Consider the following 25,791-nt stretch of genomic DNA (forward strand, 5'->3'; position numbering starts at 1 on the left):
ACCCGCTCCGGCCCGCGGCCCGGACACGCCCCCTGGGCGCGGGCGCCAATTGGCCTGCGCCATCCAGGGCTCGTTTCCCATTGGTCTGCTTGGCTGTCGCGTCGCCCCGGGGCGCCCGGCGGGGGGCGGGACTTCCGGGCGGTGCAGCCTGCAGAGAGCTCGGCGGCCGGCGGGGACGCGGGTGGCTGGCGATGTCCGCGGCGGCCGCCTGGGGCCCAGCCCACGGGGGCGGGCGCAAGGCGGTGGACAGAGAGCCGCGCCCCTCGCCGGACACATGCTGTGTGCCCCGCGCCTGTCTCTCCCGGCGCTACCGCTGCCGCCACCGCCGCCTCCCAGCAAGGTAGGAAAGATCAGCGCGCCAAGGTTGTGGGGACAGGACCCGGGTTCGAATCCTGACCCCGACGTTTCGTTTGGCAGGAGCTGATGTCACCTCGCCGGGCCTCAGTTTCCTTATCTGATGCGGTGAGGAGGCGGGGCGTGGGTTGCGGTCAGCGTTCCATCAGTGTTGACTCGGAGGTGGCGAGTTCGAGGGGCTCAGCCTGCCATTCATTCATTAAAATTTTACTGAGGGCCTACTATGTGCCAGTCACCCCGTGGGCAGGAAAAAAACACCTGCCTCTGTTGGGGTGACATCCTTCACCAGCACTGTCCAGTAGAAATATAAGCAAACCCTGTGGGTATCTTTAAAGTTTCTAACAGGTAACATGGGACCAGCGCTGTCCAGCAGAATATAAGCCAGCCGCGAGTGATAGCCACAGGGCGTAATTTAAATTTCCTAGCAGTCATGTGAAGGGGAAGAAAAATAGGAACAGGTGATGTTATTTTTAATAATGTGTTTTATGTAAGCCCGTATGTCCAAAAAGTTACTTCTACGTGTATGAGATCTTTTACATTCCTTCTTTAACCCCCCCAAACACACCTTTGACTTCCACTGTTTTACACTCACGGCACATCTCCAGCTGGACTGGCTCCATTGCAAGGGCTCACCTGCCACATGTTGCCTGCGGCTACTGCACTGGACCCTCCGTGCCATGTGGGGAGGCAGAAAAGAAATCAAGTGGATTCCACATCAGGTGGTGAAAAGTAATAAGAAGAAAAGTCAGTTTGAGAAAGGGCAGTGGGGAAGGTTGAAAAGATGGCCTTTGCAGAAGGACCTGAAGGAGGTGAGAACATGGAACAAATTACGCCAATAATTGTTTAGAACAGCATTTGCCTGGTAGGCCTTTCTGTGATGATGGGCATGTTCAATAGCAGACTAATCTAATTTAGTAGCTACTAGCTGCATGTGGCTTTGGGGGCACTTGACCTGTGGCTGGTGCTATTGAAGAACTGAATTTTTAATGTGCTTAAGTTTTACTTCATTTAAATGTAGTCACATAGAGCTTGTGACTTCCAGACAGCAGAGCACAGATTTAGTAGACGGGTGTCAAATGCTGTGACTGCGTGCAAAATGCTTTCTGTACATTCTCCCGTGTAAATCTCGCGATAGTTCTTTGGGAAGCGAGCTATAATCACTGTTGCCACAAGGGAGAACGAAGTGCTTTCATTTATCCATCTATGCTTTATAATGTTACCACTAAGCAACTTTATTTTTCAGAACAGTTTTAGAGCCATGGCCAAACAGAGTCCCTATTTTCTGCATGCCCAGCTTCCCCTATTAATAACATCTTTCCTTCGAATGATACATTTGTAATCATTAAGGAACTGATATTGACACATTATCAACCAAAGTTTGTAGTTCATTTACGTTTCCTTTGTTTTTACCCTGTGTCCTTTTTCTAATCCGGAATGCCCCATTACCTTTGGTGTCCTGTCTCTCTCAATTTGAGAAGTAGTTGACATGTAACATTGTATCAGTGTCAGGTGTGTTGCACAGTGAGTGGATTTACGGACATACGGCAAAATGAGTCCCTCCTTAAGTCTAGTTAATGTCCGTCATCACCCATAGTCACAAATGTTATTTCTCGGGGGATGAGAACTTTTACAATGTACCCTCTTCTCTCTCGGCTGCGGCAGATTCTCAGACTTTGCTTGTTTCTGATGACCCTGAGGATTCTGAGGAGGACTGGCCAGGGATTTTTGCAGAATGCTCCTGTGTTGGAATTTTTCTGATGTTTTCTTCATGATAAGGCTGGGGTGATGGGTTTGGAGGAGGAAGACCAGAGGTGGAGTGTCACTCTCATCACTTCCTGTCAAGTCCAGATCATCAGCATTTGTCCATGCCTGTTGCTGTGGGCCTTGAGGCCCTACTTCCCTACTCCTTTCCTTATTGTGTACTTCAGACAGAAATCGCATGTGTGGCCCACAGCTAAAGAGTGACGACGTATGGTCCCCCTTCTTAAGGTAGATAACTATGTAAATTGTTTGGAATTCTTCTGCATGGGAGATTTCTCTCTTCTCCCCCATTTATTACTTTATTCACTGTTTGGTTATTACCCTGCGATGCTTTATTCTTTCTGATTGTTCCACCTTGGCCATTGGGAGCCCTTTGCAGTTGGCTGAGGCCCTCCCAGCGATGGGTTCCAGTTTGGGGTTTATCTATCTTGTTTTGTTTTCTTTGGAGCACTTCCTTACTTTCTGGCACTACGAGATGCCCCAGGCTCATCTCACACACTTCCTGCCGTGGTCCTGTAATCGGCCATTTCTCCAAGTCCAGTTCCTTTTATTAGGGAATGGTGTTAGAGGCCAAGATCTGGGCAGTCGGAGTGCTCATTTCTACTAGGGTGTTGTCTCTTTATGTCACCAGTACTGATGAACCATCCACCATGCGCCCACCAGGCACTCAGCCTTGCGGATACAATGTGCCCACGCCAGGGGTGGCATGTGCCCTGATGGAAGTCACAGGCAACCTCCAGGGACAGGCTTAAGAGGGCCATTCCAACACTAACCCACTGTGTGACCCTGGACAAGTTATGTAATCTCTCTGAGCTTCAGCCTCCCCATCTGTGAAATGGGGGTGATTGGAATACCTCATGGGAGCCCTGTGAGAATCAAAATGAAATCACCCACTTTCCAAAATCCTTTAGATTCTAAAATCCTTAGATTCTAGAGCCTGGCAAATAAAGTGCTTGCTAAGTCTTACTCTTAGTAGTAGTAATAAGAAATCACACAAATAAGCAGAATCTGCAGAGGTTCTGAGTGTCAGCAGAGCGTGTCACGGGAGCGCCGGACCCCCTTTTGGGGGTGACCGGGGCTGACTTCCCGAGTCAGTGGCGCTGTGGCCGAGGCAGGAAGGGTGAGTCACCAGATGAAGGCAGGCAGATGTTTCAGGCAGAAAGATCAAATGCAGAGCCTCACGACAGGCAGGAGCCTGGCACACTTAGGGACTGAGACCAGGCCGGGGGCAGTGACCCCGCAGGAGAGGGGACCCTCGGGGTTGGAAGGAGCAGGTCACACAGGGCCCGGCTGGCCATGGGGAGTTGAGGTCTGGACCTAAGAGCAAGTGAAGTGACTTGTCCAAATGCAGTGGTCTCATAAGGACACAGCTGGGGTGTGAACCCGGGACTGCTTAGTCTCAGGGACCCTTATTTCCCTGGTCTGGATTTGGGATAGGAAATTCTTGGTTTTTGCTTTTGAGTTTTTTTGGTGAGAAGCATAGTGGTAGCTATGGTACCAGGGGTCCGAAGCAGAGGACACTGCAGCCACTGGAGTTCTAGTTGTTCTTGCTGGGCCTGTAAGCAGGATCTCTGAGGGTCTGTGAGGTCGGGAGGCACAGAGAGGACAGACAGCCTGGGTCCCTGCTCTTGAGGATGCCGCTCCCCGTGGGAGAGAAGGACATGTAGGCACATAACTCCAGTCACAGGGGCAAGGGATAGGCCCAGAACACCGCCCCTCGTGGAGGGTGGCCCTTGAGCCCAAGCCCAGCGGGAGTGGGCAGCTGATGGGTGGAGGGGTGGGACTTGTCTCGCAGGCTACAGCTTGATTCGGCCCACACCTGTTTTCATACAGCGTTAAGAATGAGTTTTACATTTTCAAATGGTTGAGGGAGAAAAAAGAATAGCATTCTGTGACCTGAGAAGATGCTGTGAAGTGCAAGCCCAGTGTCCATCAGGGTCACTAGCCACACAGCCACACCTGTGACTGCAGGTCACCCACAGCTGCCTTCAAGCTACAGCCCCAGAGGCCATGGCTCAGGCAGGACCCACCTCGTGCCCATGCCAACTGTGTAGTCAACTGCACAGGGCACAGGCTTCCACTGCCACCAGCTTGGAACTCTTAATAACCTGTGAGCAAGGGGCCCCGCGTGTTTATCTTGCACCAGGCCCTGAAGATTATGTAGCAAGTCCTTGCGACAGAGACCACGTGGCCTGCAAAACCTAAGTAAAGTATTCACCACTGGGCCCTGCTCCAAGGAAGGATGCCGGTCCTATTGTAGAGGGCAGAAGAGCAGCCCCCCAAAGAGGCCCACGTGCTAACCTCGTGAGACCTGCTACTATGTTACCTAACCTGGCAAAACGGACTTGGCTGGCCAGATAAGGTCAAGGGTCTGGGGGTGTGGAGATTAGCCTGGATTATCCACACGGGGCGTGTAATCTAGGGTTCTTATAAGAGGGAGGCGGAGGGTCAGAGTAGGAGGAGGCTTGATGACAGAAGCCGAGATCTGTGATGTCCCATGGGTCTGATGGTGGAGGAAGGGACAGGAGTCCTGGCCTATCGGCAGCCCCTAGCAAGAAAACTCGTTTTCTTCCAGCAGCTCCTGTCAGGGGACCACAGCCCTGCCAGAACCTGGGCTTCAACCTGGTAAGACTCGTCCCGGACTTCTGCCCTCTGGGACTGAATGACAACCGGGTATTGCCGTCAGCCACCTAGGTAGTGGGACTTGTTTCAGCAGCCGCAGGGAACTCATATACCTGCCGTGGGCACAGCACACCCAAAAGAATTTGTCGTTTAGCCAAAGGGAATTGTAAGTGTGAGGCATATGTGATTCTGTGCTCCCTTATTTATTTATTTGAAGGAAGGGAATCAGGGGTGGTATACACACTTCAAAGGAGGGAGACGTCAGGGACCCAGGGTGTCATCAAAGCAGGTGTGGGTTGGGGAAGGGAGAGGGGGAATCCAGTTCTGGAGGTGGGACCCGTGCGAGCGGGCTGCCTGTCACCTGGAGAAGGTGGCACGATTGACTAGGCACAGTGATGGGGAGAGAGGCTGTGACGTGTAACCACACCCAGGGCTCGGCTGCAGGTGGGGGATGTTTTGGGAACAAAATAGAGGTGTAAACATCAGGCGAGCCAGTCACCGGTCAGCTCCCAAGCAGAGCCACGTCATCGAAGCAGAACGTTCACTCTGACAGCAGAAGCTGGGCAGCCTGAGCAAGCCCAAAGAAACTTCTGGCATGGGTGCTCTTTGGGGGCCCAACAGTTCCATCAAGTGCCAGGTAGGTCAGCTGAATGGAAAACCAGGAAGCTTCATTTACGTTTTCTGAGGGAGCTGCGCCTATTTGGGGTTAGCAGCAGTTTGGAGTTCACGTCCCTGTTACTTCAGAAGTGGTGGAGCAAGTTCCCAAGGCGACCGGCTCCTCCCAGGCTCAGGCCACCTGGGTCCCTGTTGCGCACGTTTCTGACCTGAAGAGCCAGGCCCTGGAGCGGGCACAGGAGCGCGGGGCTTTCCTTCAGGAGGTTCCCAGCCAGGAACTTCCCTGGCCCACGCGCTTATTTGTAAGAAGCGGGCGGCACGACCACTCGGGAACGCGCGTACAGACTGCCCAGGCCGCCACCACGTCAGGCCCACGAGGAGGACTGCGGTCCACACCCCAGAGAGCAGGAAGGCCTCCCTGCTTGTCTAAGAACTGTGGCTCCTAGGACACCACCACGTGCGTTAACATAGGTCAGTGACCTGGGCAAGCTGGGCCGGTTTGGTTTTCTAGCCACACCTTTCGGGATCTAACCCATAACCATCCTGCTCAGCAAGAATAGCAGTGGGTGTTTTATCGCCCACTGATGTCAAAGGTCTGATTCCCAGGGTCGTGGAGTAACAGCGATGTGGCCACTTTTACTTCCAAAGGTCCTCCTGGGGTCACTTCTGGTTCCCACCTGCGACTAGATTGTAACCACTGTCACTGTCTTTCTCTGTTAAGATTTCTGGGTTTTGAATCTGGCTGTTCTTTTTCATGCCCTATGAGTTAGTTCTCCTCCTTGCTTTGTCTCTGATGTTCTGCCTGTATTTATCGGGCTGCTCTTAAAAGCTTTTTTAAAGTGCAAATTCAGTGGTCTTCAGTATGTTTCAAAGTCACGTAAGTGTCACCACTATCTCATTCCAGAACTTTTCCATCACCTCCTTTTGGAAGAAGCCCTATCATGTCATATAAATGGGGCCATACACTGTGTGGCCTTTTGTGTCGGGCTTCTCTGGCTAAGCTCTGCGTCGTCAGGGTTCGTTCGTGTTGTGGCTGGAATCGGTGCTTCACTCTTTTCATGGCTGAGTAATATGCCACCGTGTGGATGGACCACAGTGTGAGAACGCATTCATCACCCAGTGGGCATTTGAGCTGTTTCCACTTTTGGTGACCGTGAATCCTGCCGCTGTGAACATTCATGGACAGCTTTCATATGAATATGGGTTTTCTGTTCTCTTGGAAATACCTAGGATTGGAATGGCTGGGTCCCCTGGTAACCATGTTTAACTTGTTAAAGGCCCACTGGCCTGGTTTCCCCACTGTTTTTGTCACAGATGAGGTGGAGGCCTCATGCTTATCAATAGTTGGCAGGTGGACCATTTGCTGTGACAATTCTCCAGCCTTACCCCTCATCCAGCAACCCACAGGAGCAGGCCCGGGGCTGCCAAACTCGCCGAAGCCCATCTGCAAGGTGGCTCCTGCCTGCCCCCCATCACCTTAGCAGGAGCACCCGGGATAGGCTCCCATCACCGGGCTCTGCCCCACCCTGGCGACTCCCGCACTCCAGGTATCAGAAAACCCTCCGATCTCTCAGCTCCCCAGGCAATCGGCCCAGGAGCACACCCAGCGGCATTTCTCGGAGCCGTGCACACACACAGAACCGTGCCCCTGTGCGGTTAAGGGCACGTTGTGTGAGATGAACAAGCCAGGCATTGTCAGCCTCATGAAAGCTTGTACAAATTGATAAGAACCAAAGGGGCAAAGGTCAGAAACAGACAATTTGTAGGGGGAGAAAGAGAGTCAACAAACGTCAGAGCGGCTCTACCAGTTGTCAAGGGGAGCCCGTGGGTGTGGGCGGGTCAAGGTGAAGTTCATTCCAGCGCTGCCAGGATCCCAGCACTGGCCTTCCTCAGGGATGGAGGCCCTTACATCGGAAAGACCCATCAGAAGACCCCTACCCAGCAGATAAGAGGGCATAGCCTAGCCTAGCCTAGCCTGTGGTTATACCACCGGAAGCATCCTGAGCCACCAGTGGAAGGGCCATCTCAGGAGGACGTTTCTTAGTCTTTAGTGAGTTGCCCTCAGTTTGGCTGTGATCTGGGTGCCCGGCGAGGAGGCTAGCTTGGCGAATTGTGCATCCACTAGAAATGGTAAATAGGAGGCCCCCAATCTGGGGTAAGAGTGGCTCCCAGGCCCAGGGCGGAGCACTGTGTGGCTGCAGTCTAGTTGTCACAGTAAGCCCTTGAGCTTGGTCCTGTTAGCCCATTTTACAGGAAGATCAGCGTCCTGAGGCCATGCACCCCTAGAGGAGGGCAGAAAGGGGCCGGGGGCCGGGCCAGACAGCCCCACAACTCGTGAACAGAACTTGGTGCCAGGCCACTCATGGTGTGAGAGAAAGGGCATGGGTGAGGCAGGGTAAGCAGGCTTAGGACCTCTAGTTTGAATTTCTGGGGCTCTAGGGCATAAGGGCTGTCCCAACTGTCCAGCGCGGGCCCTGGGGTGATCGAGGCCAGGGGCCAGTGGCCCTGAGTGTGAGTGCCTGGTAACAAAGATGGGGAGGGTGTGGGCTCTGGATTGGCTGGTGTGCACTGTGGGTGAGCCACGTCCTGTCTCTAGCTCTCTACTGGCTCTACCAGGGGCTGTCCCTCCAGGCTCAGCTAGGCCCCAGCTATCACAAACCCCAGAATGAAACAGACATGCTCGAAGCACAGAAGATCCTGCAGGCAGCGAAATACTCCATGCGGAACCGTCATAGGGGACACGCATCGGTGTCCTTCCTCCCAAAACCACAGACGGTGCGTCAGGAGCAAACCTACCACGAGCCGCAGACTCTGGGTGATGGCAGTGTGTCTTTGCAGGTCCGTCGTGGTGAACACAGGCACTGCTCTGGCTCAGGAGGGCGCTGATGGGCTGGGGGCTGTGCGTGTGAGGGAGCAGAGGACACGTAGGATCTCTCTGTACCTTACCCTCAGATTTGCTGGAAAAATGACACAGCTCTTAAAAAATAATAAAGTCTTAATAAAGAATAAAAAGAAAACAGAATCGATACAAAATTATGAACTGGCGGTTGGCGGCAGTTGCTGCCCCCACTGTCCAGCTAGGTGGCCCCCAGCCTCGCTGGGCTTCCTGGCACTTGAAATGTGCTGTAGGTGGATAGCAGACCATGTTTGGAAGACTTACTATGCAAAAAAGGGAAGAGAGCTCATTAATCATTGTTATTTGAGATTACATGTTGAAATGATAACATTTTGGATAGATGGAGTTAAATAAAATACATTATTAAATTTTTTTTTTTTTTACAAAGACGTGCTTAATACAGCACTTGTTCAGTGTAAGTGGAGTGAAGGAGTCGGACCTGGAATCAGACCCCGGGTACTGCAGACACCTAAACCTCTCTAGGTTGATTGTTTTTCCCTGTAAAATAGGGATAAATGTTAATAATTTTTATAGGGTTATTGTCACCTCAGGCCACTCTGTTTAAAAGAGCCCAGCATGTCCCTGTCACACCAGGATTTGTGCAGAGACCCTAATCCCAAAGCAGCCTGCTTCATTGTTTGCCTGCTCTGCTCTAGGTCCATCTGCCTCCTACACCAGGGCTGGGCCCTACAGCAGGCACTTGCTCAGTGTTTGCTGAATGAATGCATGAGATAGTGAATGGGCCCCCAACAGCTGTTCAGGATCTGTCATCTTTCACGACTGGGACACATCTGCCTGTGCACAGCTGTTGCCCCGGGGCCCAGCACATGGCTGGTACGGAAGAGGTGCCTAGAAGACCTGTTTGGAGGGGTGAACGGGGCTCAGCACCTGTGAAGAGGGCCTGGAAGATGGCCCTGTGGGACTGTCTGCAGAGCTCACCTCCCTCCAGCCCCAGCCTGGCAGGGCCAGCATCAGGCCACCTTCCCATCTGGGGCAGCCCCGCTGGCCGGGGCCCCTACACATCCCGTGAGGTGGGGAGAAGGCGAGGCCACGACCAGGGCTGGTGGCCCACGTCCCTCTGGAGGGCCACAGCCCCCGCCCAGTCCATTGCTGGGGCTGCTCCCTGGAACACAGAGGTTGCTGGTCAGCCTGGGGAGGGGGTCCCTCAAAGTCTGCCTTCCAGGAGCAGCAGGGCTGACCCCATTGGAACACAGCAAAAGGGGCCAGTCAGTGAACCAAGTCTCTGAAAATCAGGCAGAGGCTTGCAACACATCCTGGAAAATCCCTTTCCTCCCTTCCTCCAGTTGCCTGGCAACCGCTGGGCATCTGGACCTGAGCAAGAGGCAGCTGGGCACAGCAGGAGTCCGGGCCCTGCAGACAGGGCACCTGGGATTGGCATGCTCCTCCATGAGATGCACAATGTGTGTGTGGCGGGGGGCAGCTGCTTCTCTCAGAAGCCGCATGGGCCGGGACCTGGGCCCTCCCCCACCTCCCCCGGTTCAGCAGACCTGCAGGGGAGGGTTCTGATATGCGAAAGCAGCTGCAGATGGATGCCTGCTTCAGCTGGTGGCACTTCCCCGGTGCCCCTGTGTCCTTCCTGATAACCCATAGGGCCTTCCTGACCCTCAGTCTCCTCCTCTGTAGTGTGAGCCAACGTGGAGCACTTGGGAGGGTCCTCGGTCCCCGGATCCCAAAAGGAGCGGTGGGCAATTGCCCTTACGGAGCCCGTCGCCCTCCCTATCCTGCAGTGGGGCCTTGGGGGTGCACCCCGGCCCGGAGAGGGCCCTTCCCGCAGCTGGGCGGTGCTCGTGGAAGGAAAGCCTCTGCCTGCCCTTCCCACCCCGCAGGCCCTGGCGTGAGGTCAGCCCCTGAGTGCGGCTCAGCTCCGGGCTGGAGATCACCCGCCCCGGCCCCCATCGCCGGAGCTGCTGACCAGCGAGGACGGGGCGGGCAGATGGGCGCCGGGAGCCTCGGCCGGGTCAGGCAAGGGCGGCGGCCTGCCACGCCGCGTCCCCACGCCCGCAGCCACGCGGAACCGCGTCCCAGAGCGAAAGACCGAGGGACTGGGCGGCCACGGCCGCAGGACCCCCGGGCTCCGAACCTCTGGGTGGGCGGGGCTAGGAGCGGGAGCCCCGCCCTTGGCGCTAAGCCCCGCCCAGCTCGGCCCAGGGTTGGGGGGGCAGGGGTCCGCGTCCGGGGCTCCCAGCGAGCGGCAGAGGGGATAGGGGCGTCGGGCGGGACGAGTACTTGGAGGGGTCTCCACTGAGGACGCGGGCGATGAAGTTGCACGTTACACGCGGTCTCCTGGGTCAACCAACCCAGCCCACCTCGGCGCCGAGGTCTGAGTGGGCCTCGCCGACCAGGGAAAGAAAACATGTAGATGGGCTTTTGTTTTGCTTCCTGCCGGCGTGGTCACCTGGGGCTCCCTGCATTTATCCCAACACCGGAGCGCGTCGTGTTGTGGCGGTCATTAGTAACAGTTTCACTGAGATGATTCTCCAGATAATACGGGAGAAAATTCACACCGCTCGGCTACACCCACTGAAAGTGTGTCATCCCGCGACCTTCACCGCTATCTGGTTTCAGAGCCGAAAGAAACCAACCCTTCAGCGGCCACTCCCACCTTCCCCGCCGCCCAGCCCCAGGCAGTTGGCCTTCTGTTTCTATGGGTTTGCACGTTTGCTAAACCAAAGCATTACCGTAAAAGTCATCCCACTGTGGGGAAGGAGAGGAAAATGAGGTGAAGCCAGGGCCCCCCAGGAAGAGGTGGCCTGGGAGCGGGAGCAGCCAGGAAGGCCCTTCTCCCAGCTCCGTGCAGCCTGCCTGGGGGAAGCCAGTGCCCCCAGGTGCGCAGCGGGAGAGGGAACCGAGCAGCAGGAGAAAGGGCCATTCCGAACTCAGGGGTGCTGCTGAGAGGACTGGGTGTTGGGGGAAGGTGAGGGGGTCGCAGGGCAGCCAGCCTGGTTGAGGTCAAGGCTGGAACTGTCCCCGTGTGTTCGTCCACCTCGTCTCGCATCGCCAAGGCCGTCGCCCCTCATCCTGGTACTTATTGAGGGAGTCAGGGTTTCCCACCTGGTTCTTTTATTTGGACCTTCCTGTCCCCCAGTGGCTCACAGCTCCCTCCAGGTGCCCCCGGTACTGCAGAGAGGAGGTCGAAAGAGAAACAGAAGCCCAGAGGGAGGGGGCAGGGCAGGTGGCCGCGGGGTGGGGCTCTGCCTATAAAGGGTGCAGCCTGCTGGCCTGGCAGAGAAGCTCAGGCCCACCGCAGAGGCGCTGGCTCCCAGGACCCCACCGGCTTTGGTGAGCACTCCCCCTGCCCACAGCTGAGGCCAGCAGCCGGCAGGTCCCTCTGGCACCACGGCTTGGCCCCGCTCCATGCCACCCACCCCTTGCAGAGCAAGCACCCTGGGGCCTGGCTCCAGGGGCTGGTGTTCGCAGTGCCTGCTGCTGTCCATTTTGGGTCCTCATCACCCTGCTGCCTCCCCGTTATCCTTCAAGGTGCCCAAGAAGGACCAGCCTGCACTATGAATATGAACCTATGGCTCCTGACCTACCTGATGGCTGTCTTCATGGGTGCCTGGGTCCCCACTGTCTGCTCGCAAGGTACCATCTTGGGCCATACCTGCCCTGCCCCATAGTGTCCCCTGTCCACATCCATCGGTCCTGCCCCCCCCCCGTCTGTCCCTCCCCTCCCCCGGAAGCCTCAGGATCCCATCTCCAGCACAGACAGCTCCCCCCCAGGCATGCAAACACTCCTGGCATTCACACAGCTCCTCCGGATGTGCGCGACCCCCAGCCTGTCCTTCCAGAGCCCCCGTGGTGCCTCCTCCACAGTCCATGACCCAAAGCCTCCTGCAGGCACTCCAGTCAGCCCAGGAGAGCAGACTGTGGCTCCCAGCGGTGGCACAGCCGCTTACCACCACGGACACAGTGCAGTGACCTGACCCTGCGGAGCCCCGGGTACCAACAGGAGTGGCCCCCAACCCTGCTCCCCAGCCCCATCCTGGGCTACTGTGTGGTCCAGCCGAGTTGCTACTCAGCCTTTATAAGCCTGTTTCCTCACCTGCAAAGTGAGAAATTCCTGCTGCAGAGACAGGATGTGGGGACCCACTGAAGCTGATGCTCACAAAACTTTCGGCCCCGTGCCCGGCAACACCGAGAACCATTACTGTTAGAGCAGGTGCTTCTCCCTGGGTCAGGCGTCCGAGGATTTGGGTGGCCAGTTCTGGGTCTGCAGTGTCCCCAGAAGCCATGCCACTGTGTCTTATATCCCCATGGGCATGGGGGACACAGCTGAGCCTCAGCAGCTGGCTAAGCAGGGCCCCATGCAGGTCAAGGCCTCAGGGCCCCACCCCACTGCCCCACCTGCCCCTCACTGAGTCCAAGAGGCCCTTGCCCTGCCTCGGGCAGACATTAGCCTTTGCCCAGGAGGGTGCTGCGTTTCGTTCCCATTGTCCTGCTATCAGAGGCCCGTTCCAGGAGCCAGGCCCAGCCCAGGCCCTTTGATCCTGGGGTGAGGCAGGATGGCCCCCAACTTCAAGAACTGCCTGCCTGGCACTGGCCCAGGGTCCTGACTCCAGTGCCCCTTGCCCCCGGGCCCAGGGTTGGGGGATGCAGCCCTCGCCCTCTGGCAGTCTTCTGGTTGGACTCTGCCGGGACTCAGACGCAGCCCCTGGGGGCAGGAGTCCGCGGTGGGCTCTGGAGGACCGTGAGCCTCCGCACAGGGCTTCGCACCCTCAGTCCCTGCTCATTCCCCCCGCTCGTCCTCCCAGGCCCTCCCTGCCCCATCACCTCCCCTTCCAAGCCCCACCCCACCACTGCCCTTCCCCACCCCAGCGTGGACCAGCCTCCTGGTCTCCGCACCAGGCCGGGAGGTCCCCAGTGATGACACTGGGTCCAGTTCCCCTCTGTTTGTCTAGATATCTGGCACTTGGTGGGAACTCTAAATGCTTTTGTCCAACCAGTGGTAAACAAACAGGGCCCCCCTGGTTTCTGGACAGGTGACTCCATAGTGTTCAGTCTGACGGGGCCAGACAGGAGGAGGTACTTGAGATGGCCCCAGGAGGGCAAGGACTAGCCCAGAGCAAGGGCCGGGACATCAGGAGCAGACAGGCATTTTAGGAGTGGCGGCCTCTGTCCCTGCTTGGGATGCTGCACCTGTCTCCCTTGCTCTCTGCCCCAGACTAAGAATGGGAGCGGCCTTGGTCTCCCATGATTTTTGCTGTCTTGGTCCCTTTCCAGCCAGGCCTGCAGGAACTCCCCACCAACTGTCCCCAGGTCAGGGCCAAAGGTGTGCCGAGTGGCTTATCACCTGGGCTCTCAGCCTCCCCCAGGCCTAGGAGGGTTGTGACATGTTTGCGGGTGCCCGCGTCTGTGGGGTGCACACACAGCGCCTCCACACACATACAGGCGTGAGCGTATCTGTGGTTGGCCGTGTGGTTGCAGGTGTCTTTGAGGACTGCTGTCTGGCCTACCACCAGCACACTGGGCGGGCCATGCTCCGGCGTGCCCGGGGTTACCTGCTCCAGGAGGTGAGCGGGAGCTGCAATCTGCCTGCCGTGATGTGAGTGGGACAGGGAGCTGGGAGGAGCTTCCACACAACTTTGCTCCCCACTGTCACCCTAACCTGGGCACCCCCTCCCCTGCCCCCTCAGATTCGTCTTGCACCACACAGACAGGATGGTGTGTGGGAACCCGCGGGCCAGGTGGGTGCGGAATGGGGTAAAACTCCTGGATGCTCGGAACAGGAATCTCCAAAAGCTCCAAGGTGCCCAGAGAGCCTCCCAAGGTATGTGAGACCCCAGCCCAGTATCCAGGGGGCCTGCCCTTCCTGCTGCAGGAGGATACGGAAGCTAGGGTGCTGAAAGCAGCCCCCAACCCCAGAGACAGCCAGGTGCTGGTGACTGAGAGACTGAATGAATGAGCAGCTCCTTCAGCCAGGACACTTGCAATCGCTAGAGGTGGAAAACTCCAGCAAATGGGAAACTCATTGGCTCAAATGGCTTCAGGTGTGGCTGGATCCAGGCGCACAAAGGGCTTGGCAGAGCTCTTACCTATTGCTGTTCCTGTCTCCCGGACAGGCTCTCACTCTGGAGCTAGGAAGTTAAGCCCTGGGATCTCTAGGCTAACGCTGACCAACTTTAGTCGTCCTATGAGAAGCAACTGGAAAGCCTCCCTCCCAATAGTCCAGCCGGGTAAGGACCCAGATCATGTAACCATCACCACTGCTGAGGGCTGGCCGGCCCACACTGGTGCAGGGCTCACCACCTCCAGGGGCAGGGAGGGCTGGCCAGCCCCACAGGCTCACACGGGAGGGTCCTAGGTGGCTGCAGGCCACCCCAGCCGAGCTCAGGTGTCTTCGCCAGGGGTGTGGACCAGAAGCTGAGGGCCCCGACTGCACTCGTCTCCACCACCTGCCCCCTCTCGATCCCTCTGCAGGACCTTGAGTGCACGTCCAGGGTCAGCTAGCACAGGAAGGGCTGGACCTCTCTCCGCCACAGCCATCGCCCCGCGGCCCCGGCTGCCCGTGTGTCCGTCAGGCCAGATCTCCATCATGGTGCCTGAACCCGAGCTGGCTCACTCCCCATCATCTCGGCCACCTCCTGCTTCTCAGGCAGCCGGAAGGAGGGAGCTGACCTTATTTCAAGCCCTGTGCCTGCTTTGGGAACCAGAGTCAGCCTGCGCAGTGGGCCTTATAGATGGTCACTGGGATATGTCACCCTCTGCGGCTCTTGCCACCCACCCAGGGCCATGCCTGCCCATGTCCCCCTGGCTCCTTGCAAAGCTCCCGTCTGTCCACACACGGCCTTCTCCACAAATTTTAAATAAACCTTGGGTGGGAGGTCACTCCTGTCTGTCATGTTTCACTATGGGATGAGGGGTGCTGCCCTGGTCTGCACTGACTCCCACGTGATTGCCCCCCGCCCCACAGCAGACGGCTCCTGGGGGGGGTGCCACGCACCAGGTGAGTCCTGCCGGTGACCCTGAGCAAACCGCGTTCTTAAGAGCATCTGGAACCAGGCAGGAATGGCGTGGCGGGTGGCAGCCGGGACTCTGGCATGGCTGCCCGACTTTGAACCCGGCTCTCCTACCTGTCACCTGGAGTCACCTTGGCCAAACCATTTAACCTCTGGGTCTCAGCTTTCCAGTAGAGAACAACAGCCTCTACTCCATGGGGCTGCAGCGACGACGGGATGGGTCAATGATTGTAAAATGGTCAGCACGGTGCCCGGTACGTAGCACACGGTGAGGAGACAAGCCACTGTCGTCACTACGGGCGAACCCAGGAGGCTTGCAGGGGCTGCCACTCGCACCCATCTTTGTGCCAAATACACAGGTGTGAAGCTGGCAGAGCCAACTGGCATCCTGGGACTGTGTCCCCTACCCAGTCTTCACCCATGTCTCACCTACACGCATTCTCCTCGGAGCCCTGGGCTGAAGTTTATCCTTCCCAAAGCGATCCGTCCTGGGGCTTTCTGCTCTGCCGTGCATGAGCCTGGCCCAAGGACCAGGTCTGTTCACAAACTTGCCAAGGTGGCAGACTTAACCCAAAGTAACTTTATTCCTGTCTTGCTTCTCTTATAAAAGCATCCTTGGAACCCTAGGAAGGGGCATGAACATGACTGTGTGGCCAACTGTCTGGGGCCCCAAAGGCTCCTCTGCTGGGAGGGGTGAGCACCATGCAGTGCGTAAGTTTAAGCCCCAGACGAGCATTTGCGGTGGGCCGCAGGGCCCGCCTTGGCCCTGGCTGGTGGTGGAGGGTGCGCCTGCAGCTTCCTGCTGACCCCAGGAGGACTTGAGGGTCAGTCCCGGGCAGAGGCCAGGCCAGCCTGTGGCTGGAGTGTAGCGTTTCACTCTTCCTGAGCGTCGGGGCTCCACCGGTCAACCTTTGCCACTGGGACCCAGGCCTCTGGCTCCAGAATTTCTCAGCTCTGGAGAGGACAGCCTGGGGGCCCTGAGATCCACTGAGGCCAGGACTCATCACCGGGCTCTCCCTGCCATGCGCAGTGGTTCCCCAGAACCCCTGGGAAGAGGTGGGGTTGCGCGGTGCCCCTGCGGGGTGTCGCGGGAGGGGCTAGGCCAGAGGTACGGGCTTCTCTCAGCTACCGCAGCCTGAGCCTTACCTTCAATCGCAAAGCCCGGCCCCCCGGCCCAGGCTGGTGCCCCTGCAGCTGGGTGCCCCAGGGCCCTGCCACGCTCACCACCTCCAGCTGGTAGGTCCCAGGCCCCGGCCTCCGATGCCCCAGCTGCAGGGAGCTGAAGCCACGGAAGTGATGCATGTGGAAGAAACCTCGCTCATTGCCATGGGCGGTGATGTAGCGGATGCAGCGCCCCAGACTCTCCAGCACAGGCCGCAGCTCCAGGACGTGCTCAGCATGGCCCAGGCAAGACAGGTTCAGGCCAAAGGTCAGCAGGGCCTCGTGTCAAGGCTGGCCAGGCTCCCCTGGGGAGAAAGACCAGGTGGATGATGGTCAGAGGCTAGAAGATGGTGTGGGGAGGCCGCCACTGGGTCACAGCCAAGAGGAGATTTTAGCCGATCTCTAAAGTGGAGGAAAATGGGAACACTCTCTGCCCTTGGCTTCTTCCTAGGCCTCCATCCACAAGGCCAGCAGTCAGCTCAGGCTCCAGACACAGGCAGGAAGGCAGAGGCCATTCCCAGGTGGGAAGCCGGTGCACATGCCGACTCCAGACCCCACAGCCCGGCTGAGGGGCCTTCGTTAATTAGATCCCTGGCAACCTGGGTGGAGGCTGAAGGATTTGCCCTCAGACGGCAGCCAGGGAGTCAGATGGCGTTGGGCCCCACGGCCTTAATGCAACTCAAAGGTGGCAGGGGTGGCTGGAGTCACAGCCGAGGGCCTGGCAGCAGAAGCAAGCTCCAGAAAGGACTTAGGAGCCCACGCAGTGAAACAAATCCCCTTGGCAGATGGGCCAGACGGAGGAGCTGCCCTCTAGCTTTCCGGTCCCAGGGAGGCGGGGTGGGGGGCACTGCCCTTCCTGCATCTGGGCTCTGTGAGAGCCCCCTCTGTGCAGATAACAAACCCCTCTTTATTTGAGCCCCTTGAGCATGTTCCTGGTCCTGGCAGCGGGACAGGGCCCTGAATAAGCCGGCAGGCTAACCGGGGCTGAATGATGTGTCCAATCCCACGTGAGGTCATCTGTGTTTTCATCTCCTTTGCTTGGGGCAGGGCAGTGTGTATTCTGCCTAATTTACATGCTGGCCATGTGTTTTGCTGCTTCATGAAAATGAAAGCTATTCCTATTTCCCAGCCCCCAGGACTGGAGCATTCAGCCCTTCCTGGGCATGTTACACAGACACATGCTCACACTGACACCTGCTCGCACGCTGTGGGTATTGCAGGAAAAGCCGCAGGGCCCAACTCTGCCCGGGAGCCCTGACCATCACTCCACTCACTCTTAGTAGGTGCCAAGGGCTGAAGACACAGCCACAAACCCGACAGACACAGGCCCCACCCCTGCAAAGATTAAAGAAAATAATGCTGACAGTGGGATAATATACACAGTCACCATTTTTCCCAGAAAGAGGAAAAAAACAGAAGGGAAAATGAGGGCAGAGTAATACATTCATATTAATCTGTTATCAAAGGACCCACAGACCAACATTCTTTACGCTGCTGCCTTCATTTCGCCCATATTGTTTATCAAGTGTTATAAAATACCCTGCTTTACTTATTTCCTGTCTGTCTCTATTAGAATATCAGCTCCACAAGGGTAGGGATTTGGGGGTGTTTTTTGGTTCACCATTGTCCCATTACAGCACCCAGCACACATTAAGGGTTCAGCAAGAACTGTGGAATGAAGGCGTTTGGCCCAGCTATCTGCAGGGGACAGGGGTGAGCCTCTGTGTGCAGTGATTTTTGGGGACATAATGTAAAGTGATGGTCTCCGAAGGTAGTGATGCCCTGGAGGCTGGGATGCCTGGCCACAAAGACCCAGGTTTTCCATAAAGAGTAGGCTGTGTGGCATAGCCCAGGAATCCCTGCTCTGCCACCTTTGAGTTCTGTAATTTGGGAGTGACTGGGGTGCTTGGATGTCCCCCAAGACCCGCTAAGGGCAAAGAGGGACAGAGGAAGTATAGCAAGGCCCGGGCAGGTGCTACCCCATGGGAATAAGCCGGGACACGCAGTCCGGTGCTCCCACCCTTGGTCTGGCCCCTGGCTTCCTCCTACAGTGACTGTGCCCCATGCCCAGGGCAGCCCCCGTGGCACCTGGTGGTTCCTGCGAGATGTCAACCAGTGTTACGGACTGATTTGTGGGTCCCCCCAAAATCTGTATGTTGAAGCCTTAACCCCTAAAGTGACGGTATTTGGAGGTGGGGTGTTTGGGTGGTGAATAGGTTTGAATCAGGTCAGGAGGGTAGGGCGCTTAGGATGGGATTCGTGCCCTTGGAAGACAAGACACCAGAGAGCTTGCTGGCCTCCCAGGCCCCTAGGGCAGGAAGGAGACTGGCACTCTAGATGCCACCAGGGTGTGAGCACTGACAGGGCATGAACTGTGTTCCACTCGCCCCCATGCCCCGATGTCTGGCACGCACTGGATGCTCCCTACTTTTTGGCAAACAAACTAGTGAAGGCTGGGGTCAGGTACCCTGTGACTCACCAAAGCAGGCCTGCTGGTGCTGGGTGAAGCCGAGGGACAGTGGCAGGTGAAGGCACTGATGGGGTTGACGCAGAAGAACTAGCAGTTGTGAAGCCGGGAGGTGCACTCGTCCAGGTCTGCAGCCCAGACAGTCCAGTGGGCTCAGAGCTGGCCATCCGGCGCCGGAGACCCTGGCAGTGGTGTCAGACACTGTGCAGCGGGGAGGGGGTGAGATGGCAGAGCACATGCATGCCTGGGGCAGCTCTGGGGGGGCAGGGACGCAGCCCCACCAGGCACGGCGGGAGGGAGGGACGTCACCTCTGCAGGTCCTGCCGTCCTGGTCCAGCAGGGAGCCACGGTGGCCACTGGAGCTCAGCGGCACAGGGTGCACCCAGGCACACATGTCTGTGAACACGCTGGGCCACACAGAACACACGTACGCAGGCAGAAGGCACATTAACAGGATGTCCCAGCTCACAGACCACCACCTGCCTGCCGGCGCTGGGGTCTCTCACCCCTGCACCCTCCGCCGGCTGTGGCTGCCTCGTAGCCCAGGCTGCAGATGAAGCAGTAGCCACTGGTTCTCGCACATGCCTTTGGCACAGATGTTGGGGTCCAGGGCACACCCGTTGATGTCTGCAGCCGGGGGAGGGTGTCAGCGGCTGCTCCGGCTCACCGGGGAACCTCCAGAAACCAAGGCCCTCCAGGGCCAGAGCTCCAGCCCAGACGCTGCCCCACCTCCCTCACATTCAGGGTTTCTCAGTATTGTGGATGTTTGGGGCCAGATCATTCTTTGCTGGGGTGGGGTGGGGGGTCCTGTGCCCGGGGAATGCACAATGCTCCTGGGCAGCTTCCCCGGCCTCCACCCAGGAGGTGCCAGCAGCACCCTCCCTGGTATTTCTGCAGGGACTGTCAAATGCACCTGGGGGCAGAAATGTCCCCACTTTGGAACTCACAGGACACTGGGCAGCAGCTGCATGAATCACGATCACTACGTGATGGGGGCTTACTATCCTGTACCGATCCCCTCCACTCCCTGAATCCTCACAGCGCTCCAAAAGTGGCTCCTATTACTATTTCCCCTTTGAGGCCAGGAGACTGAGGCACGGAGGGTGGGCACCTTGCCCGAGAGTATTCCATCAGTAAACAGGTGCGTGGGAATTCAAACCTGGCCAAACAGGCACACACATACGGGGAGCCCCATGGAAAGACGGAGGCAGAGATTGGAGGAAGCTTCCACAAGCCAAGGATGGCCAGCAAACAGCCCAAAGCCAGGGGGCGAGCGTGGGACAGATGCCCCGCTCACAGCCACAGAAGGAACCAGCCCTGCCCACATCAGGACGGCGGACTTTCACCCTCCAGAACCGTGGGAGGATGCACGTCTGGTGGTGAAGCCCCCCCGCCTGGGGCGCTCTGCTACCGCAGCCCCAGGAGTGTCCCAGACGCAGTGCCCAGCCACAGCCCCGCGCCCCGCACCCCCGTGCGCCCCTCCCCCTCCCCCCACCACTCACCTCTGACCTCTGCGGGGACGCCTAGACCATGGCTACACAGGGACCAGAACTCGCCTGGGGGACAGGGGCAGGGCAAGGGGAGTCACAGGCCATTGCCGAACCTTGAGCCACACCCCCAACGCGGCCCCTCGGTGCTGAGCCGGAGACTGGGACTAAGATGCCCGCCCCAGCAGCGGAGAGAGCCATTGCTTGCGGCCCCCAGCGGAGACACGCCCCGGCCCCGCCCCGCCCCAGATGATGAACGGGAGCAGCCGGGCCCCGCAGAGCAGCCGGGGGCCGGCCATGCAGAGGCTCACCTGAGCTCCTGGCAGGACACAGCTGGCAGGGCCCCCCGGAACCCGCGGTAGGGCTAGCACAGCAACACTCGGATCTGGTGACGGCGCCGGGAGAGGGGCGCGCGCAGGAGCCCTTCTCGGTCCCGTAGCACGCGCTGCGCACGTGGGTGCCCAGGCACCCGCGGCCGTCCGCGCCCCCCGCCAGCCCCACCCCCACCCACTCCCGGGGCAGTGGCCGTTCGCGCAGGCGCCGGGCGTCCGGCACGGCGATGTCTGTAGGAGGCGGAGGGGGTAGGGGGCGGCGCGTGGGTCCAGCTCGGGGCCGGGCCAGCCGTCCAGCACCTGCCCTTGTCACAGCAGCATTGCCTCCCAGTGTCATGGCCGGCGAGGTCCCTGGCACAGCGGCCCCCAACCAGCACGGAGAAGCAGGTGCCAGCCCGCTGGTCTGCAATGGGGGGTGGGGGTGGGGGTGGGGGTGGGAAGGGCCCGTTACCAGACCTGGTCCAATTCCCAGCTCCACCAGCCCTTCCTGCAGGACGGGGATCCTTGCCAATGTGCCTCAGTTTCCCCATCCACCTCGCCTTGGGGGACTGTCGCCCGGATGAAGGGTGGAAAGCGCTGTGCCTGGCCCCTGGCCCATCCTCACCGAGTGAGGATCTTATTACCTAGATTTCCAAGTCATCCCAGGGAGGTAGATCTGGGTTCAGGCCAAGCTAAGGCGGTTCGAAGCCTAATGCAGCGAGCTCCCCGGCTCTGCGGGGATTTGGCCACACTGAGGGAGGGCCCTGGGTCTGGGTCACTCCCCCACCAGGCTCTGCAGCTGTGTACTGCCTGCCAGCCCTGGGCATTCCGGGGAAACCTAAGAGGCTGGGAATTTGGGGAGGAGTCCAAGGAGCAGACTGGTGGATGGACCACGCAGCCCCTGGGGAAACTGAGGTCGCACTCCCCAGGGATGAGAGCCGCAGGCAGGACCCCACCTCCCCAATGTGGGCTCAAGTCCAGTGGCTTTCCGTGGTGATCAGATTTCTCAGGCTCACAGAGCATATTTTTAGGTTTAACACCCCACAAATTTTGGCTGATGGCCCACAGTGGAGAAACCTCTCCCCACAGCTGGGGAGGCCCCGACAGCCCTGCTACCCCCGCCCCAGGCTGAGAAATCACACAAAGGTTTCCACCAACCCGGCCCTGCCCCCAGCTTTGCATCCCCAGCACTATGTCAGGCCCTCCGCGGAATCAGGGCCGGTCCAGACAGGGTCAACAGATTCCTCTGGGGCCACAGAGCTGCCAAGTGGGTGTGAGGGTGGGAACCCAGATCCCCAAGCCCCAGGGGATCTGACCAAGCAGCTGCTTCTCCCGTAGAGAACACAGAAACAGAATATGGGAATTTTAACCAAAATGACTGCCTTTGCTCTACAGAGCACCCACTGTGCTCAGAGCCGCTGAGGGTCACAGCCCGACTTTCTCCTTATTGTGAATGCAGACTGAGTGCCCACCACCCCCAGACTGGCCAGGCCGCTCCGCAGATCCCATTGAATCCTTGACTCTGCGAGGCAGGCGTTGTGGTCGGCCCCATTTTACAGATGAGGCACAGGAAGGGTGAGTCACTCGCCCAAGGTCACAGAGTTTGCGAGCACCTTGGGTGGTAGCTGGAACCCAGCCCTGAATCCCAAGCCCATGTTCTGAGGCCACCTGACCTTGGTTCAAATCTAGGCTCTGCTGTCTGGTAGCTGGCAGAGGCCCCCGCAGCCAGGGGGACATGCCCAGAGGGGTCCTCCACGGTGGCCCCTGCGGTGGAGGGATGCAGGGCCACAGCCCACTGGCAGAGCTCCAAACACAACAATCCCAGCACCACCTGGTGAGGCCCAGCCTGGGTCAGTGATGCCGTCACCGCCAAGCCCTTCTCTCCTCCCCAGACTAGGGCTCCGGCCATCCCTGCCACAAGTGTCCCTGAGCCCGGCCCGGGTGGCCACCGGCAGCTTCTAAAGTCCAGTGACCGTCAAGACAGCCGGACGGGGGATGGGAACCCAGGGGTTCACCTGCCCCACCAGGCGGAGTGTAGGGACCGAACTGCAGGCACCCAGGGACCCCACCCTGGCTGGGGGCAGGGCAGGTGGGTGAGGGCATCCATCTGTTCTGGACCTGAGTCGGCGCCCCTCTCTGCACCTCAGTTTCCCTACCTCAGAGTGCAGGGGAAGATGAGGGGCTCTTAAGACGGGTTTGGGAACCGAAGAGGGGTATAGAGGTGGGGGCCTGAGAGGCAGTGGGGACAAGGGCAATAAGCTGGAGGCTGGAGGGTCTGAAGCGGGGGCGTATTGATGGTGTTGGAGGGCCAGAGTGGGCCCAGAGATGGAGACTAGAGGGTCCAAGAGACACCGAGATGGAGGCTGGAGGCTCAGAGGGGCATAGAGGCAAGAAAGACCTCCAGCGAGGCAGAAGGGCTTAGAGATCGGAGAGCCAGAGGAGCCCGAGGGCCAGCGAGTTGCAGAAAAACACAAGCCAGGGGCCTGCCTCCTATCTGCCCTCCCGCAGCCCCACCTGGCTCACCCAGGCAGCGGCTGCCATCCGGGCTACTGGCAAACCCGCAGGGGCAGGGACACATGTAGCTCCTGACTGTGTTGGTGCAGCCGCCCCTGGAGCAGAAGCCTGAAGTGCTGAGACCCTCGTCCACATCTGTGCAGACATGCCAGGTTGGAACCGGGACCCCCCAGCCCTGGCTGCCTCCCCTGTGTGTCAGGGAGCCTGAGCCACGGGGCACAGAGGAGCCGGGTGTCCACCTGCCCCTCACCCCCCTTCGCACTTGCTGTTGTCATGGAGCCGGTGTCCTGTCGGGCAGTGGCACTCGAAGGAGCCCACAGTGTTGACGCAGCTGGCCCACTGGCACAGGCCTGGCATGGCCTGCACTCATCCACTGCCAGGCCTCCTGTGCCAAGCTCCACTGTACTGACTGGTTGACAGTGGCCACCCTTGAGAGCCGACCCCAGGGCCCACACGGGGCACCCTTGCTCTGCTGCCTGCTGCGTGATGGTCTGCCTCCCAAGCTAACTGTTCGAATTTTCCCTGCTTTGGGGGAGCCTGGGGACCAAGGCTATGTGGAGAGTGGGGTGGAGTACTCCCTACCTGGGGTATCCATGTGGTGAGAGGCTTCTGGGAAGAGGGGGTGCCCATGGAAAGATCCAGAGTCCCCACACAGCATCGTGGGCTCGGGGGGTCATGTACACTCATATCACTGGCAGGTGAGGCTGTGTTCTTCGTAGGCATCAGGCCAAGTCCCTGGTGCCTGCTGAGCCTTGACGTCACCGAGGCGGGTGAAGCTCCACCAGGTCTCTGGAGACTGACAGTGGGTAGCCTGGACACCAGTCCTAAAGCGCCATGGGGCCTTGAGGCGGCTGCTTGCCACGTCCTGGCTGGGTGCCCACCTGGACGAGACACTGCCAGGCAGGGGGCACGCCCCCTGGGGCTACCTCCAGGTTTTTGTGGTCTTTCCCCACTTGTTACTCTCAACTGCTCCCAGTATAAATAACCCAGCTGCAAGTGTTTGTATGAGTCGTCTTTCGCCCTTTGGGTTATTTCCTTGAAGTGTGTTCCCAGAAGTACAGTTACTGGGCCAGGGGCAGCAGGGCGGCTGTGTACTTCCTGGAAACACGATCCAGCTTCTGCAGCAATCGACACAGGGCGCTTGGGGGGTGGGGTCCGCCTGCCCGGCTGCCTCCCCCACCGGCCTCCTTCTCTGAGTCTGAGCGGGTGCTCTGCTGACCTCAAGCTGGGTTGGAAGTATAAGTCGAGCCCAGAAGGTCCGCACTTCCCAGATCAGGCTTCTGAGACCTCACCTTCACACCCACACCTTGTTGGAGGAACACCCACTGTTTTCTTTCAACATTTGTCTTTAAATCCACTCAGTTTTCCCTGGCTTACACGGGAAAAAGAAGCTGTATGTGGCTGTGGCAAATAAGGAAGAAAGGAAATGGGAAGGCAGGCAGGCCATTTGCATCTCACTTGCCACAAACGTGGAGGGTGGTCAGAGACATGAATGCGCTGCTCCCCAGAGTCCCCCGAGACCCTGTGGCCCAGGGGGTCAGGTCTGGGCATTCGAGAGGCCAAGACACGACCCTGCCAGAAGGGCTGGCAAAGGCCCCCCTTCTCAGCCCTGCCGCCTGGAGGAGTGGGCAGCAGCCCCCAGCCTCCTCCAGGCGTCAGTCACCTTCCCCTGGCCCTGCCCTTGGCTCGGAGGGGCCCGAGCCTCTCCCTTGGGACACGGGCTGCCCACTGTCCAGCCCTCCCACCGTGTCACTCCTTGGCCCCCCTGACCTCCAACACCAAGGCCAACAGATTCCCCTGGGTGCTTTCCCCTCGAGCTGTTTATTTTCCTCTCTGACGTCCCCTCCCCTAAAGCGAGGTTGTTTGTTTGTACCTAATTATAGAGCCTCCCATTTATCCTGCTAACATTTCCTCCTCCAGCCTCGGGCCGTTTTCCCAGCCTGCCTGTCTATCCCCAGCTCTGGCCCCCGCCGCATCCCCCGTCCTTTGATGGACCAGGCTGCAGGGTCCACGGGGCAGGAGCCGCGTCCCCAGGGCTGCAGGCCTTCCCAGAGCCTCCAGCCACTCACCTGGCCTGAGAGGATGGGGTTGAGGTGGGAAGCTGTTGTGGGGGCCCGGGGCCCTTTCCTCTGGGTGTGGGCGGCACCCCTGCCCCACCTAGGGGTCCTTCCGGGAAAGGAGGTGGGGGAGAGGGGTAGCTGCCTCCTCGGAAGGGGCCAGCCTGTGCCCGCCCCTCCCCACCAAGTGCCCCTGAGGCAGGTGCCTGGCTCTGCAGCCTGGGCAGGGACCCCCCAGGCCTGCTGTCTTCACCCATGGCAGGTGGCGGCCCTGTCTGTGCCCTGGCTTTGGGCACCTGCTCTCTGCTCTCTGGCTCCCCAGGAAATAGCTGTGGCAGAGCCTGAGAGTCGGAGGGCAGCCCCCGGGGTACCGCACTGTTGAGGGGCTGGCCCGAGGACCCAGGGCTTCAGGGGGTGCCAGCTCTTTGTTTTTGTAAACCGGGCTTGCCTGCTCTGCCAGCAAAGTGGAGTGTCCAGGGGGACCGTTTCTTGCCCAGTGATGCCACCAACTTCTGTGGAGATGCTGGGGCCGTGTCCTCAAGGGCCCTTTATTCCCCCAAGACAGCAGA

General features: G+C 58.8%; 2 protein-coding genes across 9 annotated transcripts; one reads left to right on the top strand and one right to left on the bottom strand.

Moving 5' to 3' along the window:
• Positions 1-124: 124 nt before the first annotated feature.
• CCL25 (C-C motif chemokine ligand 25) lies at positions 125-15,643 on the top strand. Of its 7 annotated transcripts, none has more exons than XM_057489718.1 (6): positions 125-340; positions 960-1,163; positions 11,747-11,851; positions 13,694-13,779; positions 13,903-14,036; positions 14,687-15,643. In XM_057489718.1, exons 2-6 carry the CDS (start codon positions 1,136-1,138, stop codon positions 15,123-15,125), a joined length of 792 nt encoding a protein of 263 aa, XP_057345701.1. In that variant the 5' UTR covers positions 125-340; positions 960-1,135; the 3' UTR covers positions 15,126-15,643. The 7 variants fall into 7 exon arrangements, with proteins under 7 accessions (XP_057345701.1, XP_036746529.1, XP_057345704.1 ...); XM_057489721.1 differs by having other exon boundaries at positions 126-340; positions 13,694-13,811; positions 14,687-14,819; XM_057489720.1 differs by lacking the exon at positions 125-340 and adding an exon at positions 14,329-14,442 and having other exon boundaries at positions 987-1,163; positions 13,694-13,811; positions 14,687-14,824.
• A 911-nt stretch (positions 15,644-16,554) lies between these two features.
• Positions 16,555-24,676, bottom strand: LOC118915160 (fibrillin-3). Of its 2 annotated transcripts, XM_057489716.1 has the most exons (7): positions 23,748-24,676; positions 20,652-21,075; positions 20,356-20,409; positions 19,360-19,480; positions 19,163-19,260; positions 18,866-19,054; positions 16,555-16,691 (listed from the first exon to the last, which is right to left on the bottom strand). In XM_057489716.1, exons 1-7 carry the CDS (start codon positions 23,886-23,888, stop codon positions 16,672-16,674), a joined length of 1,047 nt encoding a protein of 348 aa, XP_057345699.1. In that variant the 5' UTR covers positions 23,889-24,676; the 3' UTR covers positions 16,555-16,671. The 2 variants fall into 2 exon arrangements, with proteins under 2 accessions (XP_057345699.1, XP_057345698.1); XM_057489715.1 differs by having other exon boundaries at positions 18,866-19,260; positions 23,748-24,672.
• Positions 24,677-25,791: the final 1,115 nt, after the last annotated feature.

This window comes from Manis pentadactyla, chromosome 12 (genome assembly GCF_030020395.1).
Source record: "Manis pentadactyla isolate mManPen7 chromosome 12, mManPen7.hap1, whole genome shotgun sequence".
Taxonomy (NCBI): Eukaryota; Metazoa; Chordata; class Mammalia; order Pholidota; family Manidae; genus Manis; species Manis pentadactyla.

Excerpts from the sequence above, each read along its gene's own strand:
- CCL25 (XM_057489718.1), top strand. The coding sequence starts at position 1,136 with ATGGCCTTTGCAGAAGGACCTGAAGGAG. Across the intron at positions 13,780-13,902 it reads GGGGTTACCTGCTCCAGGAG|ATTCGTCTTGCACCACACAG; the intron begins GTGAGCGGGAGC and ends CTGCCCCCTCAG. Across the intron at positions 14,037-14,686 it reads TGCCCAGAGAGCCTCCCAAG|GACCTTGAGTGCACGTCCAG; the intron begins GTATGTGAGACC and ends ATCCCTCTGCAG.
- LOC118915160 (XM_057489715.1), bottom strand. The coding sequence starts at position 23,888 with ATGCCTACGAAGAACACAGCCTCACCTGCCAGTGATATGAGTGTACAT. Across the intron at positions 19,481-20,355 it reads CGTCCCCGCAGAGGTCAGAG|ACATCAACGGGTGTGCCCTG; the intron begins GTGAGTGGTGGG and ends CCCCGGCTGCAG. Across the intron at positions 16,692-18,865 it reads GCACCAGCAGGCCTGCTTTG|GGGAGCCTGGCCAGCCTTGA; the intron begins GTGAGTCACAGG and ends CTTTCTCCCCAG.